Genomic DNA, 26,630 nt, shown 5'->3' with positions numbered 1-26,630 from the left:
GGTGTGTCCTCTGTGCCGTGCGTGTGATCATTGCTTGTACAGCCCTCTCGCAGTGTCCGGAGCAAGTATGGTGGGTCTGACACACCGGTGTCAATGTGTTCTTTTTTCCATTTCCAGGAGTGTATTTAGCTGATCCGAAAGTTCAACTACTTTCTCTGGTAATGAACTAATGTCCTCCATATGTCTTTCTGAACCAATTTTCAGAGTATCTACTGTGTCCTTTAAGTTCGCTTGAGTTTTTGCAAGTTGCGTAACCGAATCGGTAGATGCAACTGAGTCAATTTTGGTTTGCAAGGTCTCATGTTTTTCATGAACAATAGTTTGCAGTTCTTTTATGGCTGCTTCATGATTCTGTAATGCATTTTCATGCCGCGAAAAAATAGGTTGGAAATGCTCACAAATTTGTGTTTTTACGTCATTACAAAGTTTTTGACATTTCGATTCGATTTTATGTAATTCAGTAGTTAAGTCTTCACGTGTTTGTTCAAGCGTATGTTCCACTGAGTCTAACTTTTGAAGCTTTGGTTCCATTGCGTCTAACTTTTGAAGATTTTGTTCCATTGTGTCTAACTTTTGAAGCTTTTGCTGTGTTTGTCTCCGATTTTGTTCCATTGTGTCTAACTTTTGAAGCTTTTGTCCCATTTGTTGCATTAATTGTAATAACAATGCACTGGTGTCTGAAACATGTTCCTTAGTGCTATTCGGCAATGCATTTGAACCGGCAATATTCGCAGTTTGAAAAACAGAAAATGTGTCTTGACTTACACTCCTGGAAATTGAAATAAGAACACCGTGAATTCATTGTCCCAGGAAGGGAAACTTTATTGACACATTCCTGGGGTCAGATACATCACATGATCACGCTGATAGAACCACAGACACATAGACACAGGCAACAGAGCATGCACAATGTCGGCACTAGTACAGTGTATATCCACCTTTCGCAGCAATGCAGGCTGCTATTCTCCCATGGAGACGATCGTAGAGATGCTGGATGTAGTCCTGTGGAACAGCTTGCCATGCCATTTCCACCTGGCGCCTCAGTCGGACCAGCGTTCGTGCTGGACGTGCAGACCGCGTGAGACGACGCTTCATCCAGTCCCAAACATGCTCAATGGGGGACAGATCCGGAGATCTTGCTGGCCAGGGTAGTTGACTTACACCTTCTAGAGCACGTTGGGTGGCACGGGATACATGCGGACGTGCATTGTCCTGTTGGAACAGCAAGTTCCCTTGCCGGTCTAGGAATGGTAGAACGATGGGTTCGATGACGGTTTGGATGTACCGTGCACTATTCAATGTCCCCTCGACGATCACCAGAGGTGTACGGCCAGTGTAGGAGATAGCTCCCCACACCATGATGCCGGGTGTTGGCCCTGTGTGCCTCGGTCGTATGCAGTCCTGATTGTGGCGCTCACCTGCACGGCGCCAAACACGCATACGACCATCATTGGCACCAAGGCAGAAGCGACTCTCATCGCTGAAGGCGACACGTCTCCATTCGTCCCTCCATTCACGCCTGTCGCGACACCACTGGAGGCGGGCTGCACGATGTTGGGGCGTGAGCGGAAGACGGCCTAACGGTGTGCGGGACCGTAGCCCAGCTTGATGGAGACGGTTGCGAATGGTCCTCGCCGATACCCCAGGAGCAACAGTGTCCGTAATTTGCTGGGAAGTGGCGGTGCGGTCCCCTACGGCACTGCGTGGGATCCTACGGTCTTGGCGTGCATCCGTGCGTCGTTGCAGTGCGGTCCCAGGTCGACGGGCACGTGCACCTTCCGCCGACCACTGGCGACAACATCGATGTACTGTGGAGACCTCACGCCCCACGTGTTGAGCAATTCGGCGGTACATCCACCCGGCCTCCCGCATGCCCACTACACGCCCTCGCTCAAAGTCCGTCAACTGCACATACGGTTCACGTCCACACTGTCGCGGCATGCTACCAGTGTTAAAGACTGCGATGGAGCTCCGTATGCCATGGCAAACTGGCTGACACTGACAGCGGCGGTGCACAAATGCTGCGCAGCTAGCGCCATTCGACGGCCAACACCGCGGTTCCTGGTGTGTCCGCTGTGCCGTGCGTGTGATCATTGCTTGTGCAGCCCTCTCGCAGTGTCCGGAGCAAGTATGGTGGGTCTGACACACCGGTGTCAATGTGTTCTTTTTTCTATTTCCAGGAGTGTATTTGAGAAAACGGTGAGGACGCAAAACCTGAATCTACTGTATTTGCAAGAATGTGTCCTGTCATTTCGGAATCCTGAGGCGAGGTGTTGCCGACTGATCGATCGATAATTGTTCCCTGTTCACTACTTGTTTCACTGTCTACACCATTGGTTGCAGCCCGCTCCATTTCCCTATGTACAATTACCAAATTACTACTTTGAACATTAGTTAATTCATTACTCGGTGGCGCTAACACACTGCTTTCGTCTTCACTGTCATTTCTCAGTTTACTTTGGAGCCTAGTATTACGTTTTTCACACGCCATTATTGTCACAATATTTCACACGACAACACAGAAAAGCACAATTTGAAGAGCAAAAATAAGAGAACACATTAACGTAGCACTGAAAATAATATCTAGTCAATTGCAAGCGCAGATGCGAAATACTTGGTGCAACTCTACATGCATGCCACAACTGTTGTACTGTACAACAATGAAAGACTACAACTACAAAGGAGGTTCTCTCTACAATTACGTGCTAGCAATAAACAAAATCAACATTAATTACACAAACTACAAGAAAAAATCAGAAGATTCCAGTGAGGTATCCTTGGCTAAGGGTCGACATATGAAACGTCCCCTTTGAAAAATTATTACAAGACTGTGCTTAAACTGACACACAATATTTTTAGCGCAACGCAGTCTGACTTCCAAAAATCCCTACGAAAGAATGGCCCTGACTAACATTAACCTATACGTTTCACAAATCACTTACCTCACAAAAATCTTCGTTACTCAAGCTACTGCAATACAGCGAGCGCCACTTCTGCCAGCTAAATAAAAGATTCAAACTACGGAAGGCACTAACTACTGATAGGTATAGTTAGCAAATGAAAGATTTTAATAGAGAACAAACAATGTATTTACCTTAGTAGTCATAATATATATATCACTTCATGACACCAATTCTTACAAATTTCAAAACTCCGCCATCTCTCTACCCACGTCCACCACTGCTGGCGGCTCACCTCCAACTGCGCAACGCTACGCCCTGTTAGCATCCAGCTGCCGCTGCCCAACACTACAATGGCGAGTATTACAACAATGCCAACCAGTCACTGACTGCACACAGGACAGCCAGTGCATTCATACAGAGCGCTACGTGGCGGCGGCGTTACCAATAAAAAAAACCTAAACAGCCTACTTACACGGGTAGTGACCGCTCCTTCATGTTAGGTGTCTCCTTTTTAAACTTCAGTGTTGAAACGCAGGACTTAAAGAAGCTTGTTAACGTCCCACCAAGGTGAAATGAAGAGCAACTACTCGTGGGGCGATTCCGTATACCACCAACCCGCGGGGAGCTCTTCCGTCAACCGACACACATCACGTGGCGACTCGGCACAGCCGACCACGCCTGGCCCGCGCTGGCGAGCCACACTGCCCTACCGTGTCCACCAGACCCTCTCTGAGGCACGCGCCTACTGCCCCGCCACCACCGGTCAAAGATCTCACTTCCTACCTACAGTTCCCGGAAGCAAAACGCAGGTATGGATAGCGAAGGGAAAAGACAACCAAGCAGCCACTTAATGACAGACAACATATCAAATAAACATGTCAGGGAAACAAAAGGAAAACCAAAGCAATCTAAACACAAGGTGTAGCCCGAGTCGATACACAGCTCAACAGTCTTTGAAGCTGGTGAAATTTTTACGAAAGATATAACAAAAACCACGCCAAAAACAATGGAACAGTTTAAATGAGTTCTTTGACAGTCAGACAGCAAACTGGACTCCTTAAACTACGCACTATTATACGAAATGAAGTGAAAATGAAGTTGTTCAAAATTTTCACTCTGTATGTTATCAACTGTTACACTGTACTACTTAAGCAACTTTGTTCTTGTATTTTTATGCACACTTACCTTATTTTTGTTCTTGATTTACACTACTGGCCATTAAAACTGCTACACCAAGAAGAAATGCAGATGATAAACGAGTATTCATTGGACAAATATATTATACTGGAACTGATATGTGATTACATTTTCACGCAATTTAGGTGCATACATACTGAGAAATCAGTATCCAGAACAACCACCTCTGGCCGTAATAACGGCCTCGATACGCCTGGGCATAGAGTCAAACAGAGCTTGGATGGCGTGTACAGGTACAGCTGCCCATGCAGCTCCAACACGATACCACGGTTCATTAAGAGTAGTCGCTGGCGTATTGTGACGAGCCAGTTGCTCGGCCACCATTGACCAAACGTTTTCAGTTAGTGAGAGATCTGGAGAATGCGCGGGCCAGTGTAGCAGTCGAACATTTTCCGTATCCAGAAAGGGCCGTACAGGACCTGCAACATGCTGTCGTGCGTTATCCTGCTGAAATGTAGGGTTTCGCAGGGATCGAATGAAGGGTAGAGCCACGGGTCGTAACACACCTGAAATGTAACGTCCACTGTTCAAAGTGGCGTCAATGCGAGCAAGAGGTGACCGAGAGTGTAACCAATGGCACCCCTTACCATCACGCTGGGTGATATGCTAGTATGGCGATGACGAATACACGCTTCCAATGTGCAGTCACAGTGATGTCGCCCAAACACGGATGCGACCATCATGATGCCCATCTGTTGATTCAGGGATCGAGACATGGTTGCACGATCCGTTACAGCCATGCGGTTAAGATGCCTGTCATTTCGACTGCTAGTCATACGAGGCCGTTGGGATCCAGCACAGCGTATTACCCTCCTGCACCCACCGATTCCATATTCTGCTAACAGTCATTGGATCTCGACCAATGCGAGCAGCAATGTCGCGATACAATAAACCGCAATCGCGGTAGGCTACAATCTGACCTTTATCAAAGGCGGAAACGTGATGGTACGCATTTCTCCCCCTTACACGAGGCATCACAACAACATTTCACGGGGCAACGCCGGTCAACTGCTGTTTGTGTATGAGAAATCGGTTGGAAACTTTCCTCAAGTCAGCACGTTGTGGGTGTCGCCACCGGCGCCAACCCTGTGTGAATGCTCTGAAAAGCTAATCATTTGCATATCACAGCACCTTCTTCCTGTTGGTAAAATTTCGCGTCTGTAGCACGTCATATTTGTGGTGTAGCAATTTTAATGACCAGTAGTGTATTATGCTTGTGTAATCTTAACCTTGTAATACTGACATAGTCTATCTTGACTGGCGGAGGACGTAGCTTTGGTAATAAATGGTAATAACCAGATGTGACGTGTAGCACTCAGTTCTCAAGGCTTCATGCGTGCATGACGTCATTTTGACGTCACGTGCGGTATCTAAGACAGCAGGAACAGCTATCGACTTTCGTTAGCGTACGATGTGGGACGCTTGGGAGTCACGGTATTGGATTTCGTAATAGATAATTTCCGTATGATCACTTGGGTGTTATGAAAGTACGACGTTTCAAGGCAACGGAACACAGTTGATTTATAAAATACGTCTTTCTTGGTACGATTTGTTCTAATTAAATGTCGCATAACGACATATCGATTGTTGAAGCTAATGTGCAGTTATGAAGTATGAAGTAGCTTGTTCGCATCCAGCAGTTTCCAGACTGAAATACTGTGGGACTTCCTTATTAATTTAATGGAAGTACGTTCTGCTGTATTTGCTGTTATGTACATAGAATGTTCTCTCAGGAGTGAGTTGTCATTGTCAGTTATTTGCAAATTAACCATGAAACACGCAAGTGCGAGTAAATATTCAAAACGCGTTGATCATTAGGTACAGCAAACTACCTTTCACAATCCAAAGCATAGGAAAAGACTGACACGGTTCCAAAATAATTAGAAGGCAACTTAGTCTCCGGAATCTGCAAAGTATAAAAGAAAATTTACGAGCTAGTTCTTTTAGCACACGTCTTTGCCAAACAAGAATGCCTTCGATTAAAGTTCATATTTATCCACCAGTATGATATTTTCGTCATTCTACTACAACGAATTGTGCCAATACCGATGCATTTTCAAGAGACCATCAATTTGCTGGTATTTCGAAAAAGCATTTACTCATAGAGCAGAAGTGAAATGAGCTGCCGCTCTAATTCGTCTACTAGAACGGCTCGTCACATTTTTAATTACAGACCTACACCTCAAACTAGTTTCAGAGTTCGTAGAAGTAAACCTACGATCTTGAGATACGTTAATGAGCCGTATTGAATATATACATTAAATGAGTTCAATACTGGCTGGCTTCAGCTTGTTTTTTGCTTGTAGCTCTCGCTTTCGGCGTTTATGAAGGGGTATTAAGTATTTCAGTAGGTTTCGGAATTATTCCTGCAAACTTTTAATCTCTCCCTTAACCTCACCTTAGTGCACATGAGTGCAGAACTTTATACATTTACAACAACAAAAAATGCAACTTAGATGTTTTAGTATCCTGCAGTAAAGAAGAAGTGCAATTTCCAGTTCTCTCTAATCGAGGCTAATGTTATTGTTTAGACTAGGCATTCTATATTCACGAAGGTGCAAAGCTGGTACTTTTTGCCGATGATACAAGTATAGCTATCACACCCGACAGACAAAATTAACCGATGAAATTGTAATCGATGTTTTTCAGAAAATCATTAAGTGGTTCTCTGCAAATGGGCTCTCATTAAACTTTGACAAAATACAGTATATACAGTTACACGCAGTAAATTGAATGACTCCATTAATAAATATAGACTTCGATCAGAAATCGGTAGCTAAGGTAGAAAATTCAAAATTTCTAGGTGTATGCATTGATGAGGGGTTGAACTGGAAAAAGCACACTGAGGATCTACTGAAACGTTTGAGTTCAGCTACTTATGCTATTAGGATCATTACAAATTTTAGCGATATACATCTGAGTAAATTAGCTTACCACGCCTATTTTCATTCTCTGCTTTCGTATGGCATCATATTCTTGGGGTAACTCATCATTGAGTAAAAGAGTGTTCATTGCACAAAAGCGTGTAATCAGAATAACTGCTGGAGCTCATCCAAGATCTTCAGAAGTATGTAGGTTGCAGTAGGTACTGGGAGATGAAGAAACTTGCACAGGATAGGGTAGCATGGAGAGCTGCATCAAACCAGTCTCAGAACTGAAGACCACAACAACAACAACAACAACAACAACAACAACATCCAAGATCATCCTGCATACACTTATTTAAAGAGCTAGGGACCTTCAGTGTAGCCTCACAATATATATATTCACTTATGACAGTTGTTATTATCAATCCGAACGAATTCAAAAGTAATAGCAGTGTACATGGCTACAACACTATGAGAAAGGATGACCTTCACTACTCAAGGTTAAATCTAACTTTGGCTCAGAAGGGGGTAAATTATGCTGCCACAAAAGTCTTTGGTCGATTACCTAATAGCATCAAAAGTCTGATAGATAGCCGTATAGCATTTAAAAGGAAACTAAAAGAATCTCTTAATGGCAACTCCTTCTACTCATTAGATGAATTTTTGGATATAGTAAGTGGGTAATTTCCCCAACCCCCACAAAAAATTAATAATATTAAGTGTCATATAATATTTTGTGTAATGTAATATCTTGTATGGACACCTTTTATTAACCTGACACGTTCTACATGATTACGAAGTGTCGTATTCATGATCTATGGAACAAGTACTAATCTAATCTAATCTAAAGTTGTGTTCGCCTCACTTGTTGTGAACCGTACGGTCACGAAAGTCGTCAGACAGTTCTTTCCGTCTTCGATAGAGACCGTGACGTCAAAATGACGTCAGTGTGCATGAAGTCTTGTGAACTGAGTGTTACCTGGCTGTGACGTATTGTTGGTGTCGTACCGCCATTTATGGCAGAATTCTACTTTCTGTTGCCGCTGTGCCGTTTGGTTCTCTTTTGTTTTTCAGAGTTGTTATGTAATTCCTTGAAACGAACATTATCTCAGATTTTTCCTGCTCAGGTGGATTAGCTGACCAACTAGATCTTAATACAAATATTAATAAATCGAGTGTTGCGCTCCAGACTTGTTCAACTTGAAATCTGCCTAATGGTTTATTAGGGTTCAGAAGTAATCATTTCTATAGACTCCTTAATTACGCTGTCCCGGGAATACTTTGAAGTAAACGATCTAGAGCACGCCAATCTCTGACTGATGTGCGTCTGCTGATACTATGACATTACAATAATACCCTTAACTTGTAGCAGACGGAACCCACAGAGTCTCTGAAGATCTTAAAGGTATTAGTTGCGCTTATCAGATGTCTAGCGGAAGTTATGGGCTCTTAGAGAGCGTGAGCTTGATTATATCCGTGCGCCAAGCTTTATGGACGAAACAAAAATTGGAAATTTTTGGTAAGGTCTTACGGGACCAAACTGCTGTTGTCATCGGTCCGTAAGCTTATACGCTACTTAATCTAACTTAAACTAACTTACGCCAAGGACAGTACACAGACCCATGCCCGAGGGAGAAAAATGTTCAAATGTGTGTGAAATCTTGTGGGACTTAACTGCTAAGGTCATCAGTTCCTACGCTTACACACTACTTAAGCTAAATTATCCTAAAGACAAACACACGCACCCATGCCCGAGGGAGAACTCGAACCTCTGAGGGGGGCCTTATGGACGGTTTGCCTCAATGAGACGCACTTAATAATTGTACTTTATTGAGAAGAAGGAAGTTTAGCATTTATTCTAATTGGGAAGGGAACTACTTTCTGTACTGAGACGGTGGCGCAAGCAACGTGTGTTTGGAGAGGGCCAGTCACGCGATTCTCGCGCTCTTTCAGTTGAGAGCAGTCCCGGAGTGCAGCCACTGCACAAGTAAACTGCGTCATCTGTTTTAACTATGACTTTGTTTTGTCGAGCTAGCCGCAAAGACTTGGAAAGGCCTCGAAAACGCGATAACTGATACTGAACGATAGATCATCTCTTAGATCTTAAGACTTTGAGTCAGTAGATAGTTATGTTTCTTTATCGTGATGGATAAGAAATGCCAGGTACGTCTTAATACGTGGGCTACAGATTTGCAATGTGACCTTACACAACGAAAAATCCTTGAAGATGTCCTGGAACATTTAAATACCGTTCCTCCTTATATGATACTGAAAAAGCTGGCCAGCTATCTTTACTGGGCGTTTTAGTGAAGACAAGACCGGACGGATCCCTGGTTCAGAGCATCTACAGAAAACCTCTCGAGCCATCTCCATTCGTCTCAGGACCAAGCTAAGGACTGTTGCCCATTATGCCCGGCGGCAATAAGACAGGGGAGAGCGTCATAGAAGAAATATACCTACGAGAATTGTTCCGAAGGAATGGATACACAGATTGTGAAACTGGGCGGCCGCTGCAATCAAAAATCAAGAAACCTGAGAATGAGGTTGAGACTACGACACAGAAAAAGAACCCAAGGGTCGCTTATCTAACTTATGCTGGCCCGATATCCGCAAAGATTGGTGGGCTCATTCGGATACACGGTGTTCAGTTATTACAAAGAGAAAGAGTGTTCTTCGTAATGTTAAAGGCGATCTAGGTCTCCGAAAGCCGGGACTGGACCGCATTCCGTGGGACCGTGGCGTGCTCCACGTGGGGGAGAGATACAAGGAATATCAGTGGCACAGCCGATCAAACCAACCGAGTAAATCAGCTGTCTGCGAGCACTATGTCAAATACACTCCTGGAAATTGAAATAAGAACACCGTGAATTCATTGTCCCAGGAAGGGGAAACTTTATTGACACATTCCTGGGGTCAGATACATCACATGATCACACTGACAGAACCACAGGCACATAGACACAGGCAACAGAGCATGCACAATGTCGGCACTAGTACAGTGTATATCCACCTTTCGCAGCAATGCACGCTCCTATTCTCCCATGGAGACGATCGTAGAGATGCTGGATGTAGTCCTGTGGAACGGCTTGCCATGCCATTTCCACCACCTTGCGCCTCAGTTGGACCAGCGTTCGTGCTGGACGTGCAGACCGCGTGAGACGACGCTTCATCCAGTCCCAAACATGCTCAATGGGGGACAGATCCGGAGATCTTGCTGGCCAGGGTAGTTGATTTACACCTTCTAGAGCACGTTGGGTGACACGATATACATGCAGACGTGCATTGTCCTGTTGGAACAGCAAGTTCCGTTGTCGGTCTAGGAATGGTAGAACGGTGGGTTCGATGACGGTTTGGATGTACCGTGCACTATTCAGTATCCCCACGACGATCACCAGAGGTGTACGGCCAGTGTAGGAGATCGCTCCCCACACCATGATGCCGGGTGTTGGCCCTGTGTGCCTCGGTTGTATGCAGTCCTGATTGTGGCGCTCACCTGCACGGCGCCAAACACGCATACGACCATCATTGGCACCAGGGCAGAAGCGACTCTCATCGCTGAAGACGACACGTCTCCATTCGTCCCTCCATTCACGCCTGTCGCGACACCACTGGAGGCGGGCTGTGCGATGTTGGGGCGTGAGCGGAAGACGGCCTAACGGTGTGCGGGATCGTAGCCCGGCTTCATGGAGACGGTTGCGAATGGTCCTCGCCGATACCCCAGGAGCAACAGTGTCCCTAATTTGCTGGGAAGTGGCGGTGCGGTCCCCTACGGCACTGCGTAGGATCCTATGGTGTTGGCATTCATCCGTGCGTCGCTGTGGTCCGGTCCCAGGTCGACGGGCACGTGCACCTTCCGTCGACCACTGGCGACAACATCGATGTACTGTGGAGACCTCACGCCCCACGTGTTGAGCAATTCGGCGGTACATCCACCCGGTCTCCCGCATGCCCACTATACGCCCTCGCTCAAAGTCCATCAACTGCACATACGGTTCACGTTAACGCTGTCGCGGCATGCTACCAGTGTTAAAGACTGTGACAGAGCTCCGTATGCCGCGGCAAACTGGGTGACACTGACGGCGGCGGTGCACAAATGCTGCGCAGCTAGCTCCATTCGACGGCCAACACCGCGGTTCCCTGGTCATTCTGCTGTGCCGTGCATGTGATCATTGCTTGTACAGCCCTCTCGCAGTGTCCGGAGCAAGTATGGTGGGTCTGACACACCGGTGTCAATATGTTCTTTTTTCCATTTCCAGGAGTGTATAACCGTGAAAACAAGTACGACGGGGCTAGTAGCGTGGTGCAAACTTCAGGTTTCCTGTGCAGCGCAGTTAAGGAGTCTGTCGAAAGCAAGAAAACCGTGATGGATGTTTGAGCTTAAGGAGGACTTGTGGTACAGCTCTCATTTATTACGATCTCGTCGGCCATCTCATCCACGCTGAGAAAATGTGTGTTTCACGGGATAACAGTGCGGTATCTTAAAACCAAATTAATATCAAACGACGTAAGCGGGAATCGAACTCCGTTATAAACAGCGAAGCGACATCGACTATACTCCACAGTCTGGCTGGAGTCCAGGCGCGGAGCATGGCGCAACACAGTTCGCAACAGATGACATGGGCGATTGGGTCAGTCGTCGAAATATCGTGCAAAACATGGGATCAACAGCTAGGCTGCACATCAGTATATTATTATTATTATTATTATTATTATTATTATTATTATTGTTATTTACTAAGAGTGGGTTTGATCGTTTCGTTCTACATTATACGAAAACATTTCTTACATGATTCATACGAAGAGAGAATTTATTAATTATAATACTTTCTTTGTAGTCCAGATATGTATGATGAAAATACACTCCTGGAAATTGAAATAAGAACACCGTGAATTCATTGTCCCAGGAAGGGGAAACTTTATTGACACATTCCTGGGGTCAGATACATCACATGATCACACTGACAGAACCACAGGCACATAGACACAGGCAACAGAGCATGCACAATGTCGGCACTAGTACAGTGTATATCCACCTTTCGCAGCAATGCAGGCTGCTATTCTCCCATGGGGACGATCGTAGAGATGCTGGATGTAGTCCTGTGGAACGGCTTGCCATACCATTTCCTCCTGGCCCCTCAGTTGGACCAGCGTTCGTGCTGGACGTGCAGACCGCGTGAGACGACGCTTCATCCAGTCCCAAACATGCTCAATGGGGGACAGATCCGGAGATCTTGCTGGCCAGGGTAGTTGACTTACACCTTCTAGAGCACGTTGGGTGGCACGGGATACATGCGGACGTGCATTGTCCCGTTGGAACAGCAAGTTCCCTTGCCGGTCTAGGAATGGTAGAACGATGGGTTCGATGACGGTTTGGATGTACCGTGCACTATTCAGTGTACCCTCGACGATCACCAGAGGTGTACGGCCAGTGTAGGAGATCGCTCCCCACATTATGGTGCCGGGTGTTGGCCCTGTGTGCCTCGGTCGTATGCAGTCCTGATTGTGGCGCTCACCTCCACGGCGCCAAACATGCATACGACCATCATTGGCACCAAGGCAGAAGCGACTCTCATCGCTGAAGACGACACGTCGCCATTCGTCCCTCCATTCACGCCTGTCGCGACACCACTGGAGACGGGCTGTACGATGTTGGGGCGTGAGCGGAAGACGGCCTAACGGTGTGCGGGACCGTAGCCCAGCTTCATGGAGACGGTTGCGAATGGTCCTCGCCGATACCCCAGGAGCAACAGTGTCCCTAATTTGCTGGGAAGTGGCGGAGCGGTCCCCTACGGCACTGCGAAGGATCCAACGGTCTTGGCGTGCATCCGTGCGTCGCTGCGGTCCGGTCCCAGGCCGACGGGCACGTGCACCTTCCGCCGACCACTGGCGACAACATCGATGTACTGTGGAGACCTCACGCCCCACGTGTTGAGCAATTCGGCGGTACGTCCACCCGGCCTCCCGCATGCCCACTAAACGCCCTCGCTCAAAGTCCGTCAACTGCACATACGGTTCACGTCCACGCTGTCGCGGCATGCTACCAGTGTTAAAGACTCCGATGGAGCTTCGTATGCCACGGCAAACTGGCTGACACCGACGGCGGCGGTGCACAAATGCTGCGCAGCTAGCGCCATTCGACGGCCAACACCGCGGTTCCTGGTGTGTCCGCTGTGCGGTGCGTGTGATCATTGCTTGTACAGCCCTCTCGCAGTGTCCGGAGCAAGTATGGTGGGTCTGACACACCGGTGTCAATGTGTTCTTTTTTCCATTTCCAGGAGTGTATTTGCGTCGTCCGCTTCTCCGCCTACCTTTGACGAATGTGCGGGAACTTGCTAGACGGCAGTGGTGTTTGCAAGGACGTCACTGGGGACGGGAGTGAGATCAGATAGTATTTCCGGAACAATCGAGGTCCTGTTTGTTTGAAAATGACGGCCGTATTTTGGTTCGCCCAGACACGAGGAGCTACATCGCAGTGAGTGCCTTCGAACACGACATACAGCGCCAACTTAAAGCCTTATGGTGTGGGCTGCTGTAGGGAATGCTAATCTTTTCTACAGAACATACTAATGTACATGTACTGTGAATATGAACGTCCTGTCTCTACTTGTTCAAGGAGTTCTGTTTCTTCTCAAAATGAGTTTATTAAAAACAGTTAGTTTTTTTAGCGACTCTGTTTATACCGGTGTGTTTCGTTGCTTAAGCCTTTTTTCCAAGAAATTTCAGTTGTGAGAAATGTAGGGTCCGACAGAAACCATCTACCATTTTATTATAGTTCTACAGTAACGCTCAGTAGGGAATGCAACGCACGAGGATCGTAAGTGATAAGTAATGTAATGTCGCTTCATGACACAATAGCACAGGACACGTTTTCTGTGAGGTAATCCTTGTGGTGCACTGACGGAGTCGACGACAGAACTGTCCATTAGGTTCACAGGCATGTGCGGTGGAATTACCTTGACCTCTTCATTAATGCGTCGCTTCAGAATCTGGCTGAACATGAACGCAGCTGGAGGTGGCAGAATTCAGACTCTGAATTTGCTGAGCATGTTCTGAGTGAGGGTCACAGCTACCAGCCAGTGTCCCATGTAATTCACTTAGCAAACAAAGGCCATAAACTCAACCTGCTGGAAGCCCTGGAAATTAACAAACATCTTGCTCACAGTCCAGATCTAATCCTAAATGACCAGACACAGCTCAACACTTCCTCTCTCCTAAACTTCATATAATCATCTTTGTTGTTCATTATTTCCCACACTCTCTCTTCCTCCATATTCCCATTTTCCTGTATTCATTAAGTTGTTTTGTTTTTGTATGTTGTCTTTGTATTCCACATGGACTGTAGTTTCAATAGTTAAGGCTTTCTTTTAACTGCTACTTGTATTACTGTCCATGTTTAACACCCCTTGTAGTTGTCTCGTCAAATACTGTTCATATTTTACTTTGCTCATTTATTTAATGATAACTGGTACACAGCCACTGCTTTGATTATAATGTAAATGTTAAAATGCAGTACCACCACACTCTCACTCTCAAACTTTAGATTCCCTCAAACACCTCCATTTATTAATTTCTGTTTATCTTTTTGATATTACTTAAGTTCCTTATGTATTCTGTATTTACATTGATAACTGTCTTTTCTTTTAATTGGTTGTGTATCACTCTCCATGTTTCATACCTCCTGATGCAGCCTTGTCTAGTACTAATTTTATTAGTTTTGTTTATTAATAGAAACTGTTATGTAGGCATGCCATTCTTATTTTGTGCTAAAGGTTTCTCTGTCTACTCCACTGTTATTTATGTACTGTTCAGTTTTTACTTTTTCATTGCAAAGATGTTACTTAATATATGTTTCTACGTCAGTCTAGATGTGTTACTTCTCTTCCAATGTCGTCTGCTAACGTTTAACTTCTTTGGTGATAAAACTCAGTAAATGTCTGAAGATGGCCATGTAAGCCGAAAACCGCTTAACAATCAAAGTAATATTGTAGAACAAAAGCAAACTGGTGCTTTTCATTTATTACTCTAATTTGTTGATACATGATGCAAACACTCGACACTTCAGGAGCCCCCACAGAAGAAAATCGTAAACAGCTCGACGGATCTGGCCGGCAACGGCGTGTCTCCGAAACTTGAGACGAATCTGCGCAGTCGCCCCATCTTACCGGAAGTAAAATGGAAATGAGCGTACGGCATCGTTGTTCAGGAGGCCCCATCCTGGGAAGTTCGGCCGCCAGGTGCGAGTCTTATTTCAGTCGACGCCACGCTGGGCGACTTGCGCGCCGGTGACGAGGATGGAACGATGACGAGGAGAACACAACACCCACTCCCAGAACGGAGAAAATCTCGAACCCGGTCGGGAGTCGAACCCGCGCCCGCTTACATGGGAGGCGAGCACGTTACCACCCAACTGAGCAGACGGACGCTGGAGGTAAACCGATGTCAAGTCAGCCAGTCCATTGTCTGTGTCATTCAGAAATGAGAAATGCCGGCAGTGGGGCTCTGTAACATTCCGAACTGACTGTGACTTCGCTTTCGCGATGATCTTCGAAAAAATACGCTCCAGTGGTCCTGGAAGCCGAACACTGCACCCAACCGTGACTTTTTTCATTATGGAGTGGTTTTCCATGGAGTTCCTGTGGATTTTCATTGCTACAGTATCGAGTGTTTTGCTTGTTGTACAAAATGTGCTTCTCCGACATATGGGATTGGGAAGTATTCCCCTATTCTCGACCAATATGGCGATTAGGTCTTTACTGAATTGTTTCCAGGAGGCATAGTAGCGCTTCCATAACATAAGGGTCGCCTATATTTTGTACGGACGATAAGGTGAATCACTGTGGATAATATGGCACACAGTATGGAGTGGCAGGTGCAAAACTGGTGTGTGTAGGTTTACTGAACGCCTAGGACTGCTATGAATGGCATTCAGTACGTATTCTGGTGGCCTTACAGTCCTTGGCTTTCCTCATGTCTTCTAATAGGAAACACACAAAATACACCATCGATTTCTGTGCCGTTCTGCTGTCACCGCTTCTGATATACAGTTCACCAACGTCCGGCCATACTGATTAAGATTTTCCCTAAATCGTTTTTGGCAAATGCAAGGATGGTTCCTTTGAAAGGACACGTTCCTCATCCTTCCCTCATCCGAGGGGCCGATGACCTGGCTCTCTGGTCGCCTCCCCTCAACCAATCAACCAACCAACCAAATATGCTTCAGTCAGAAAAGCGCGATGAGTTGCGGTTCAGTGCTCCATTGTAACCAACGAGGGCATTCTTCGTGCGTAGTTCTACCCCACTCGGTTTTAGCCTCGATTGTTTCTGCCCGACCCAGTACATAGTTTGTGAGCTGTGGCCTTAATACAATTGAATTAAATTGTCAACTACACTCCATGAGGACGTGGAAGGATCGTGGACACAATGCCAGAGGATACACAAACTAATTGCACACATTTGTTTAGCAATAAATTACAAATAAATGTGAAGTTAGAATAAACATCCCTATCATATCATAGCTTACACGCTTTACAACACATTCTAATGACGCTGGCGTCGCAGATGCAACGCAAAGCGTAGCGGTCACCATCAAACGGCGCCTAAGGCCTTCCTGGCAGATGTCTTCGCATACACACGGACAAATACTGTACTCAGGAGATATCTGAAACACACATAGAAAATCATTATAGAACATTGCATTAACAGATAAAACGGTCAATAACGCCGCAATTTAAAAACCAGAAAACTGCTTAAAAAAGATCAAAATTTATTCGGCCAATCTTGCTGTAATAAGAAAAACTTTTATTAATAATACTTAACAATCATGAAATGAACAATATACAGTAATTTTTAGTAAAAGAACTGCGGGAAAAAGAAAATTAGAATTCTTTAAACAGGAAGATTCTAAGAAAGCTTTATTTAAAAGACATCTTAAAATACCAAAGTTAAACAAATTTAAAACCTAGTAGCTCTTACTGTCGGCTCACAATAATCAACTGACGCAAAATAATCAAGAGTTTAGAGCCTAGCCAACCCTTTGGGTAAGGCTTACTTCAAAACATGGTGTTGAGCCGCTTTTAAAAAGAGTAAACTTTCTTTTGACTGTATTACTGTATTTACTGTATTTGTCTTCTGTACTAAGAAGATATCTTTTAAGGCACCCAGAGCAGTTGAACTGTGGACAGTTACATCTTAAAGACATGTGTTAGTCTTGTTTACTTGCTTTTGCTACCTTAACAGATATGACATAATAATGGTCTAACAACTTTTGTGGCACAACTTCACAAGAAGAAGGGACCGGTTAGTAGGACATGTGTTGGTAGGACATGTTCTGAGGCATCAAGGGATCACAAATTTAGTATTGGAGGGCAGCGTGGAGGGTAAAAATTGTAGAAGGAGACCAAGAGATGAATACACTAAGCAGATTCAGAAGGATGTAGGTTGCAGTAGGTACTGGCAGACGAAGAGGCTTGCAAAGGATAGAGTAGCATGGGGAGCTGCATCAAACCAGTCTTAGGACTGAAGACAACAACAACAACAACAACAACTTTTAGCATTGTGCTTGATAATGGCATAAAAGCCGAAAAGTAGACAGTACACAAGGTAAATACTGCACAGTAATACACAGTCAAATGGCGCTTTACTCTTTTAAAAACACGAAGAAACAATTACAGTCTCATCGTCCTGAGTGGCGGTTAAGGGAAACGTAACGGTGCCAGAATAAGTCAGCTAACAATTGAACGACCTGAAACGTTACACTAAACAAACCACTTAATAAAAAACGAAGCGACTTTCCCGGAAATCTGAAAAGATGGACAAAATTTGTAAGCATGCAGGCGTCTTGTGCCTACTGAATACAAAAAAGGTTCAAAGCAGAGTCACTCACAGCAATCAAGGAAATAAGTGAGCCTCTTGTCCCAATGCGAGCCAAAACTGTTTACAGGCAAACATAACGGGCAACACACTGTCCAGTGTCTACGACTCGATAGCAGAATTCCGAAATGGTCGCACAAGTGTGATGCTGAACGAAGGAGCCGGACGACCGTTTACCGCCACAAATGAAGAAACCAATGAGCGTTCACGTGAAGTGATTCTTTCAGACAGACAATTAACTATTAACGAAGTGGCACATCGTCTGCAAATTAGCCACGGTTCTGCCTACGAAATCATCCACAACAGACTTGGGTTTCATAAAGTTTGTGCAAGATGGGTCCCAAAACAACTCACACAGTTGCATAAACAAACGCGCTTGGACATTTGCAAAAAAACATTTGTATCGCTATGATAACGAAGGGGGCAGCATCTTAGACAGAATCATCACTAGTGACGAAACATAGATCCATCATTACGAGTCGGAGAGTAAACGGCAGAGTATGGAATGGAAACATCCAAATTCGCCGTACAAGAAAAAGTTCAAGACTGAACCGTCCACAGGAAAACTGATGCTTACGGTTTTTTGGGACGCACAAGGTCCAATACTGGAACATTATGGGTAAATGGGCACAACAATAAACAGTGTACGTTACAGTGAGGTACGAAGCAACGCCGAAGGTTGCTGTCAGAAGGTGTGTTGTTGCACAACAATGCCCGTCCGCATACTGCTGCCCACACTGCTGAGACGCTCCAGAAACTCAGATTTGTAGTACTGGATCATCCTGCATATAGTCCCGATGTTGCCCCTTCTATCACTTGTTTGATCCACTCGAACAGGCATTAAGGGGCTGTCCATATGCCTCGGACGAAGCAGTGGAAGCATTCCTGGCTCACAGCTCAACCGGAAACCTTTTACGAGGGCATCAGGAAGCTTGTACAACGGTGGACCAAGTGCGAAGAAACGCAAGAGAGACTATGTCGAAAAATGATGTTCTTGCTGGTTTCCGATTTTTTATAACTGTTGTTGTTGTGGTCTTCACTCCTGAGACTGGTTTGATGCAGCTCTCCATGCTACTCTATCCTGCGGAAGCTTCTTTATCTCCCAGTACCTACTGCAACCTGCATCCTTCTGAATCTGCTTAGTGTATTCATCTCTTGGTCTCCCTCTACGATTTTTACCCTCCACGCTGCCCTCCAATACTAAATTTGTGATCCCTTGATGCCTCAGAACATGTCCTACCAACCGATCCCTTCTTCTGGTCAAGTTGTGCCACAAACTAATCTTTTGCCCAATTCTATTCAACACCTCCTCATTAGTTATGTGATCTACCCATATAATCTTCAGCATTCTTCTATGCACCATATTTCGAAAGCTTATATTCTCTTCTTGTCCAAACTGTTTATCGTCCATGTTTCACTTCCATACATGACTACATTTCATACAAATGCTTTCAGAAACGACTTCCTGACACTTAAATCTATACTCGGTGTTAACAAATTTCTCTTCTTCAGAAACGCTTTCCTTGCCATTGCCAGTCTACATTTTATATCCTCTCAACTTCTAACATCATCAGTTATTTTGCTGCCCAAATATCAAAACTCCTTTACTACTTTAGGTGTCTCATTTCCTAATCTAATTCCCTCAGGATCAGCCGACTGCTTTTCGGATAATAAATGACTTACCCTCGTAGTATGGGCTACAACAACAACAACAACAACATCAGAAACAGTAAATATGGGCTCTAAAATGCAAAGCGCAAGAGCTGTGGGCACTTGTTCAGTAGAAGAGATGTGTTTCACTGTAACGAAAATGAACAAGTCCTTATAGCTCTTATGTTATGCATTTTAGAGCTCATGTTTACCAGACAATTTTTCGTGTTTTGGTCCATACTACCACCTCTGAAACGTGTCTACCCTACAATCCTAGTAACAACACTACCGGTACATGCATTACTCTGACAAGAGGTACCAGGACGGTTTTCGCTTATAGTTTTCAGCTCCGGTGGTTTCCGTACCAGGGTCAATAACCTCAAATTGATACACTTACCCTTCTACATCGTTCCTAAAACATTGAAAAATCGTGACGGAATGACCCTCTACGTGCTAGGTGATACTGAAACGAGGAAATACGCGACAGACTGGAGGATTACTGACAATACACTTTCGCGCAACAAATAAATAAAGATACAGATGCAGCAAAAATACTATGAAGACTTTGCAGATACTAGTGAAGCCAGACTGTAAATAAATTCAGCACCAAGGCGAAATCACAGCCGTAGCTAATACGGAGACAACGCAAGCAAACTTACAGATACTAGATACAACCCGCTTTTACAGACTACGATAAAAAACAACAACAAAATGCATAAAAATAGAATTCAGTTACAGTTTCCCTGCTGAAAACTGAAGTGTGAATATGTCACAATGCTCGCAAACGTTCATAAATTGATATTATTTCCTGTGATTGTAATTGTGGTAAATTTTGTAAAATCTTTTGGATTAGTGGCAGACTACAGATATAAACGTTCGGGATTGGATTCCTACTCGACCCCAAGAATTGTTCTGTCCCGGTTCTACCAGTGATTTTTAAAGTAAAAAATACCACCGTGGTTCGCAGTCCAGAGTAAATGGTAGGTCCGTCTATACCTGATTCGGAAAGTCGAAGGCAAGGTACGCATGACGCACCAACAAGACCGTGGCCAGTGAAGCATTGCGGCGTCGAAATAATCAGTCAGTTTGAGGAAAAATTTACCTTAATAAGGAAGCAAGAATGAACAGGTGCAGACGTTGATGGTAATTTTCCACTTTGCAGTACAATGTGTGCATACAGGGTGAAAAGTATTTAAACCGACAAACTCTGGGAGGTTGTAGGGGACATCAAAACAAATATTTTCCCCTTATGTCATTTTTTCCTATGAGGAGTATTTAAACCGGTAGAATAAGATTTCTCTGGCGGGAAATTAACTAAACCAACAAACACTTTTCCGTTTTTTTTATGACCAGGAGACAACAGATTAACACAACCCAATTTCAATTACAGTAGATTTTAAAAAATGCCTCCATTGACACGTAAACAAAGGTTACAGCGTCCGATCATGTTCTGTCTGACACGGGCAAAAACCCCAGGAGTATCCTGAATAGTTCCTGCTGCTGCTACTATCCGGGCAACCAGATCTTCTTCTGATGCAACAGGACTTGCGTAAAGAAGGTTGCGCATCTCTCCTCACACAAAATAGTCCAGAGGGGACATATCTGGGGATCGAGCAGGCCATGGTACAGGACCACCTCTGCCAATCCACGTTTCTGGGAACCGTCGGTCCAGAAATCGACGCACACGACGACTGAAATGTGCCGGCGCCCCGTCATTTTGGAACCACATGCGTTTTCTTGTAAGGAGCGGGACGTCTTCCAGCAATTGTGGCAATGCTCTGGCGAGAAAATTGTAATAGTGCCTGCCATTTAATGGCCTAGGTAGCAGATACGCCAATTAAACAGTCCCCAACAATACCGACCCCGAGATTAACGAAGAACCGCACTTGATGAGCGCTAGCAACTGTGGCGTGTGGGTTATCCTCACTTCAAACATGCGAATTGTGCATGTTGAAGACTCCATCACGCCCGAACGTTGCTTCGTTGGTAAACAACACAGAGGATGGAAATGTAAAATGTATTTCACACTGTTCCAGGTACCACTGCGAAAACTGTGCTCTGGGTGGATAATCAACTGGTTCTAGGTTTTGGACACGCTGTAAGTGAAATGGACGTAACAAAAATGGTTCAAATGGCTCTGAGCACTATGGGACTTAATATCTGTGGTCATCAGTTCCCTAGAACTTAGAACTACTTAAACCTAACTAACCTAAGGACATCACACACATCCATGCCCGAGGCAGGATTCGAACCTGCAACCGTAGCGGTCACGCGCTGCCAGACTGAAGCGCCTAGAACCGCACGGCCACACCGGCCGGTAGCACGTATCAATTGCTCTCGAAGGACTGTTCTTACATTCCCCATGTTACGTGCAATTGCACGAGTGCTGATTGAAGGACCCAGCTCCACAAGCTGCAAAACAGATTCCTCAAATTGCATCGTTCTTACCGTGCGACGGCGTCCCTGTCCAGGTAATCTGCTAAATGACGCGGTATCACGCAGACTTTGGTACACAGCAGCAAAGGTCGTATGATGAGGGACACAGCGATTAGGATATTGTTTCCAGAATGAAATTTTCACTCTGCAGCGGAGTGTGCGCGGATATAAAACTTCATGGCAGATTAAAACTGTGTGCCGGACCTCCCATACTTTACAGAAGCTCTCCTGCGAACCTTGCAGAACTGGGGGTAGGAGACGAGGTACTGGCAGAAGTAAAACTGAGGACGGGGCGTGAGTCGTGCTTGGGTAGCTCAGTCGGTAGAGCATTTGCCCGCGAAAGGCAAAGGTCCCGAGTTCGAATCTCCGTCCGGCACACAGGATATTGTTGTTGATAAACCCGCTGTGCAGCTCGTCCGTTGTGGTGTCCTACGTAGTACACACCAACCATATCAGTGTACTCACTCCAGGTGTATCGGTCCATTAGTAAACAGAGACAATGCACTACTACGCTGGTGGACAGCAGTTGCCTACAACTGAATAGCGTAATACGCCCTCTAACAATTGAAGATCGTAATACGGCCTCTAACAATTGAATAGCGTAATACGGCCTCCACCGGTTTAAATAATCCTCATAGGAAAAAATGACATTAGGGAAAAGTATTTGTTCAAATGGCTCTGAGCACTATGGGACTTAACATCTATGGTCATCAGTCCCCTAGAACTTAGAACTACTTAAACCTAACTAACCTAAGGACATCACACAACACCCAGCCATCACGAGGCAGAGAAAATCCCTGATCCCACCGGGAATCCAACCCGGGAACTCGGGCGTGGGAAGCGAGAACGCTACCGCACGACCACGAGATGCGGGCGAAAGTATTGGTTTTGAGGTCCCCTACAACCTCCCAGAGTTTGTCGGTTTGAATACTTTTCACGCTGTAGAAGACGCATGGTGTTTTGGCGTGCCTCTGGGGCTGAGGACTTGCCGTTGCAGACTACAACATGTTCGTGGAGGAGTACCGGAAGAGCCCGCAGAGCACGTGGATCATGAAGCCGTGCGGCAAGTCGCAGGGCGCGGGCATCTTCCTCATCAACAAGCTGTCCAAACTGAAGCGGTGGTCGCGCGAGAGCAAGATGCCCTTCAACCCGGCGCTCGTCAAGGAGTCCTACGTCATCTCCCGGTGAGTGCGTGCAGGCGGCGCAACGCACCGTACGTGTCGCAGGCTTTAGGGAGGAGGGGCGCTAACAGCTCACGCTAACATGTTGTGCGTAATGTATAGGTAGCGGAATTCGGGGCATGTTTATGCGTGGGGCACGTTTAAGCACAGTACTTTTGTCGCAAACTACTCTCGCTAAAGCGCTACCAAAGTCCCCCACAATTTCCTAAATGGTCTACTGTGAACACTGGACAGTGTAGAAGCCGGCCATTGTGATGGTAAACCTACGAGCCTCTGTTTATAACACATTTTCCTTTGAGTTATGTCACAACATAATATTTAAGTATGTAACTACAAGACACCAGTTTAATTTATATTAACAAACAGTAACCAGTCACTGTTTACCGATTTATTTTTTGCTTACTACAAAAAAATTGCCATAACTGTTTGTTCGTAACCAAATGCAGCTTATAACGTTAGCATGTGCACGAATTGTAGCATGCTGTTTTTTAGAGCTCCAAATTTTTGAACTGAAATGTATGTATTTTCGAGCCTCATATCCCACAGTACTGTAAAACATAGCAGCGCCGATTTATAAGTTCCTTGAGCGCTACTGGCAATGGAAGATTATTACTGCCCTCTACTGAGGCTTTCACGAACTTTACGGCACCAGTTGTGTGAACGTCTTAGCGCGAAGAACACATTTGTGTATTTGTGCAAGGTGAATAAATCTCAAATATTGAAGCTCCTAGGGAGCATACCTTTTAGAATTGAGAATAGATAAATATAAGTTCGTTTACAAGAAATTTACAGGAAATTATTCTACTTTACAAGGTACATTTGTAAAATTTCAAAGCCTGAAAATTGCTACAATAGTTTCGAAACTAAGTCAAACATGTCGATGGGGCACCTCTACGCAGTTCTGTTGGGGCATGCTTGCTCACTTTTGCATTATCATCCTGATAACCCAATCAAGGATACTGTAAGAAAACAGCAGTTGGAAACCCAAAGCAAAAAAGAAATGAAGACACAGGAGACTAAAATGTAGAAATTGCTAAAAGAGCTGTTTGAACCTAATGAATCTCAAGCAGAAAGAATTAATTCTATGAGAGCAAGGAATGATACGAGTAAGAAATGGCTAAGAACAAGAACAAGGAAAAACGTGCATAGGCCTACTTCTGATGTCATCATTATTGTTTTGCACAAAGGTACATTTTGACATGGTGGCTCTCTATATTCTCCTGTCTTCTGCCATCCTCTTTGCGTCCGCGTAACTAGCGCTTCCATTTACCTCGTCTATCATATTGTGTATCTCCGCCTTCCTCTCAATTTCCAATCACCAATTACTCCTTCCAAAGCATCTATTAGCAAGCACTCGCGCCTCAACGAAGGGCCTATACATGTGTTCCACCTTCCTCTTACGACCTTCAGTATGTTGATTAAAAGGGTGAAAAACTGCGCCGGCCGGAGTGGTTCAAATGGCTCTGAGCACTATGGGACTCAACTGCTGTGGTCATCAGTCCCCTAGAACTTAGAACTACTTAGACCTAACTAACCTAAGGATATCACACACATCCATGCGCGAGGCAGGATTCGAACCTGCGACCGTAGCAGCAGCGCGGATCCGGACTGGAGCGCCTAGAACCGCACGGCCACCACGGCCTGCTACGGTCGCAGGTTCGAATCCTGCCTCGCGCATGGATGTGTGTGATATCCTTAGGTTAGTTAGGTTTAATTGGTTCTAAGTTCTAGGTGACTGATGACCCCAGAATATAAGTCGCATAGTGCTCAGAGCCATTTGACCCATTTTTTTGAAAAATGGCTTTGTATTTACTGCTTGAAACCATACGGTCAACCACAAGGAAATCAAGTATGGGTCCTGCACCTTAGATCTAAATTTTGAGCTCATGACGATTCAGCTAGAGGATGCACATTGCTTTTAGTGTGCATAAATTGCAACTCGGACAGTGATGATGGATAGAGCTTTAATTAACATTGAAACATCTATGTAGGCTACATTATGCTATCGGGTGGAAATTAGTCAATTTGTTTACCGCAAGTAAAATAGTTGTTTTTTACCATGTTAATTGGCGTAAGTAAGCCAATAATTTTGTTTACTGCCAGTGGAAAATATTTTCCAAGTTTCAGTAGCGGGTTTTGTTTACTCATTAATGTGTTCCGTGATACCAGAAGCGTGCCCCAGCAGGTGCGTAAACCTGCCCCATACCCGAGGCACGTTCACGCATTCGACTTAAGCCTATATAAAATTATTTTGCACTCTTAACTGTAATGTTCAGTTAGAAGAATGCACACCGAGCTATACTTTAATAACCATGTCATAAGACTAAAATATTTTAACACGATATACCTAAGCGAAAATATTTAAAAATTTCCGAAAATAAATCCGCGTAAATGTGCCCTGGTCTTCGCCTATATGTACAAAGCGTTACCGTGTTGATGGTATAAACTTGCAGCAATGCTGGAGAAACGAGAATGTATCTATTTTAGGTATGGACCATTGTTCGAGAAACGAAAGTTATGATGTGTTGTATGATAACTCTACTGGATGAATACGTTAACTTACAAATCATTGTTAGTACAATGTAATAAACTCATTTATTGTGTATGTAACTATTAATATTTGTAAGGTCAGCATCCTCGTCAAACAAGTGGATATGCGTCACGGTGTGTGGGGACAGGGAACTCCGCTAATACATATACATAATACATTTAACATATACAACATGATGCGTCATGTCTACACTAACGAGTACAGCGCTGATGTAAGTCTGTATTTGTAGTTCAAAGCGTCAACTCTTGTGCACTAGGATTTGGAATTACCATACATGAGTTTTTAGTATAGAAAAAGTGATACATTTCTAGGGAAGTTCTCAATTTGTATCTGGTTAAGTACGTTCATAGGATACACCAAAGGCAAACCAGGTTTCCGACACTGTGTCACCGATTAACAGACGGAGTGTAAGTTGCATAATCATGCAAATACTGAGAAGGGAACTACGTAAGTATACTAACTATTGTCTTGAAAGAAGCAGAGCTTTCTTGCATGAATTGGAACCTTCAGTCAGCTCTCAGGTAGTTGTGCACGAGATGAGAGTGTTGCACAGAAATAAGTAGAGACTAAGGGGTGGAATTCAAATCTTACCGAAATGCAGGATGATTCCATGATGATGTTACAGACTTCAGGGATGATGGCGAAGGATAAATGTACCAATTTGAGGTAAGGGACCTTGGCCCGGAAACGGCCCAGTCGAAAGTTATAAGCGAAAATCGTTCTAATATCTCTGACAGTCGAGCTCTTCTGTTGAAAGCTCATTGCTCTCCATATTTTGGGAGGCTGTTGTACGGACAAAAAAAATTGCAATAAAAATGGAGTCCAAAGTGCATACCATAAGAGCTGTGACCACTTGTTCAGTAGAAGAGATGTGTTGCACAGTAGCAAAGATGAACAAGTGGTCATGAATCTTAAGGTATGCAGTTTAGAGCCCATGTTTATTGGTCTTTTTTTGTTTTGCTTCATACAGCCTTCT

The 26,630-nt window shown here is 44.8% G+C and overlaps 1 protein-coding gene across 1 annotated transcript in view; it reads left to right on the top strand.

Moving 5' to 3' along the window:
* The window catches only part of LOC126355716 (polyglutamylase complex subunit TTLL1-like), a 186,122-nt gene that overhangs the window by 101,552 nt on the left and 57,940 nt on the right, over positions 1-26,630 (top strand). Inside the window, exon 5 of the mRNA XM_050006084.1 lies at positions 22,920-23,106. Within this exon, the coding sequence (XP_049862041.1) occupies positions 22,920-23,106 (187 nt within the window). The remainder of the gene's footprint in view (positions 1-22,919; positions 23,107-26,630) is intronic.

This window comes from Schistocerca gregaria, chromosome 3 (assembly GCF_023897955.1).
Source record: "Schistocerca gregaria isolate iqSchGreg1 chromosome 3, iqSchGreg1.2, whole genome shotgun sequence".
In the NCBI taxonomy this organism is placed as follows: Eukaryota; Metazoa; Arthropoda; class Insecta; order Orthoptera; family Acrididae; genus Schistocerca; species Schistocerca gregaria.
This window is presented reverse-complemented; position numbering and strand designations above follow the sequence as displayed.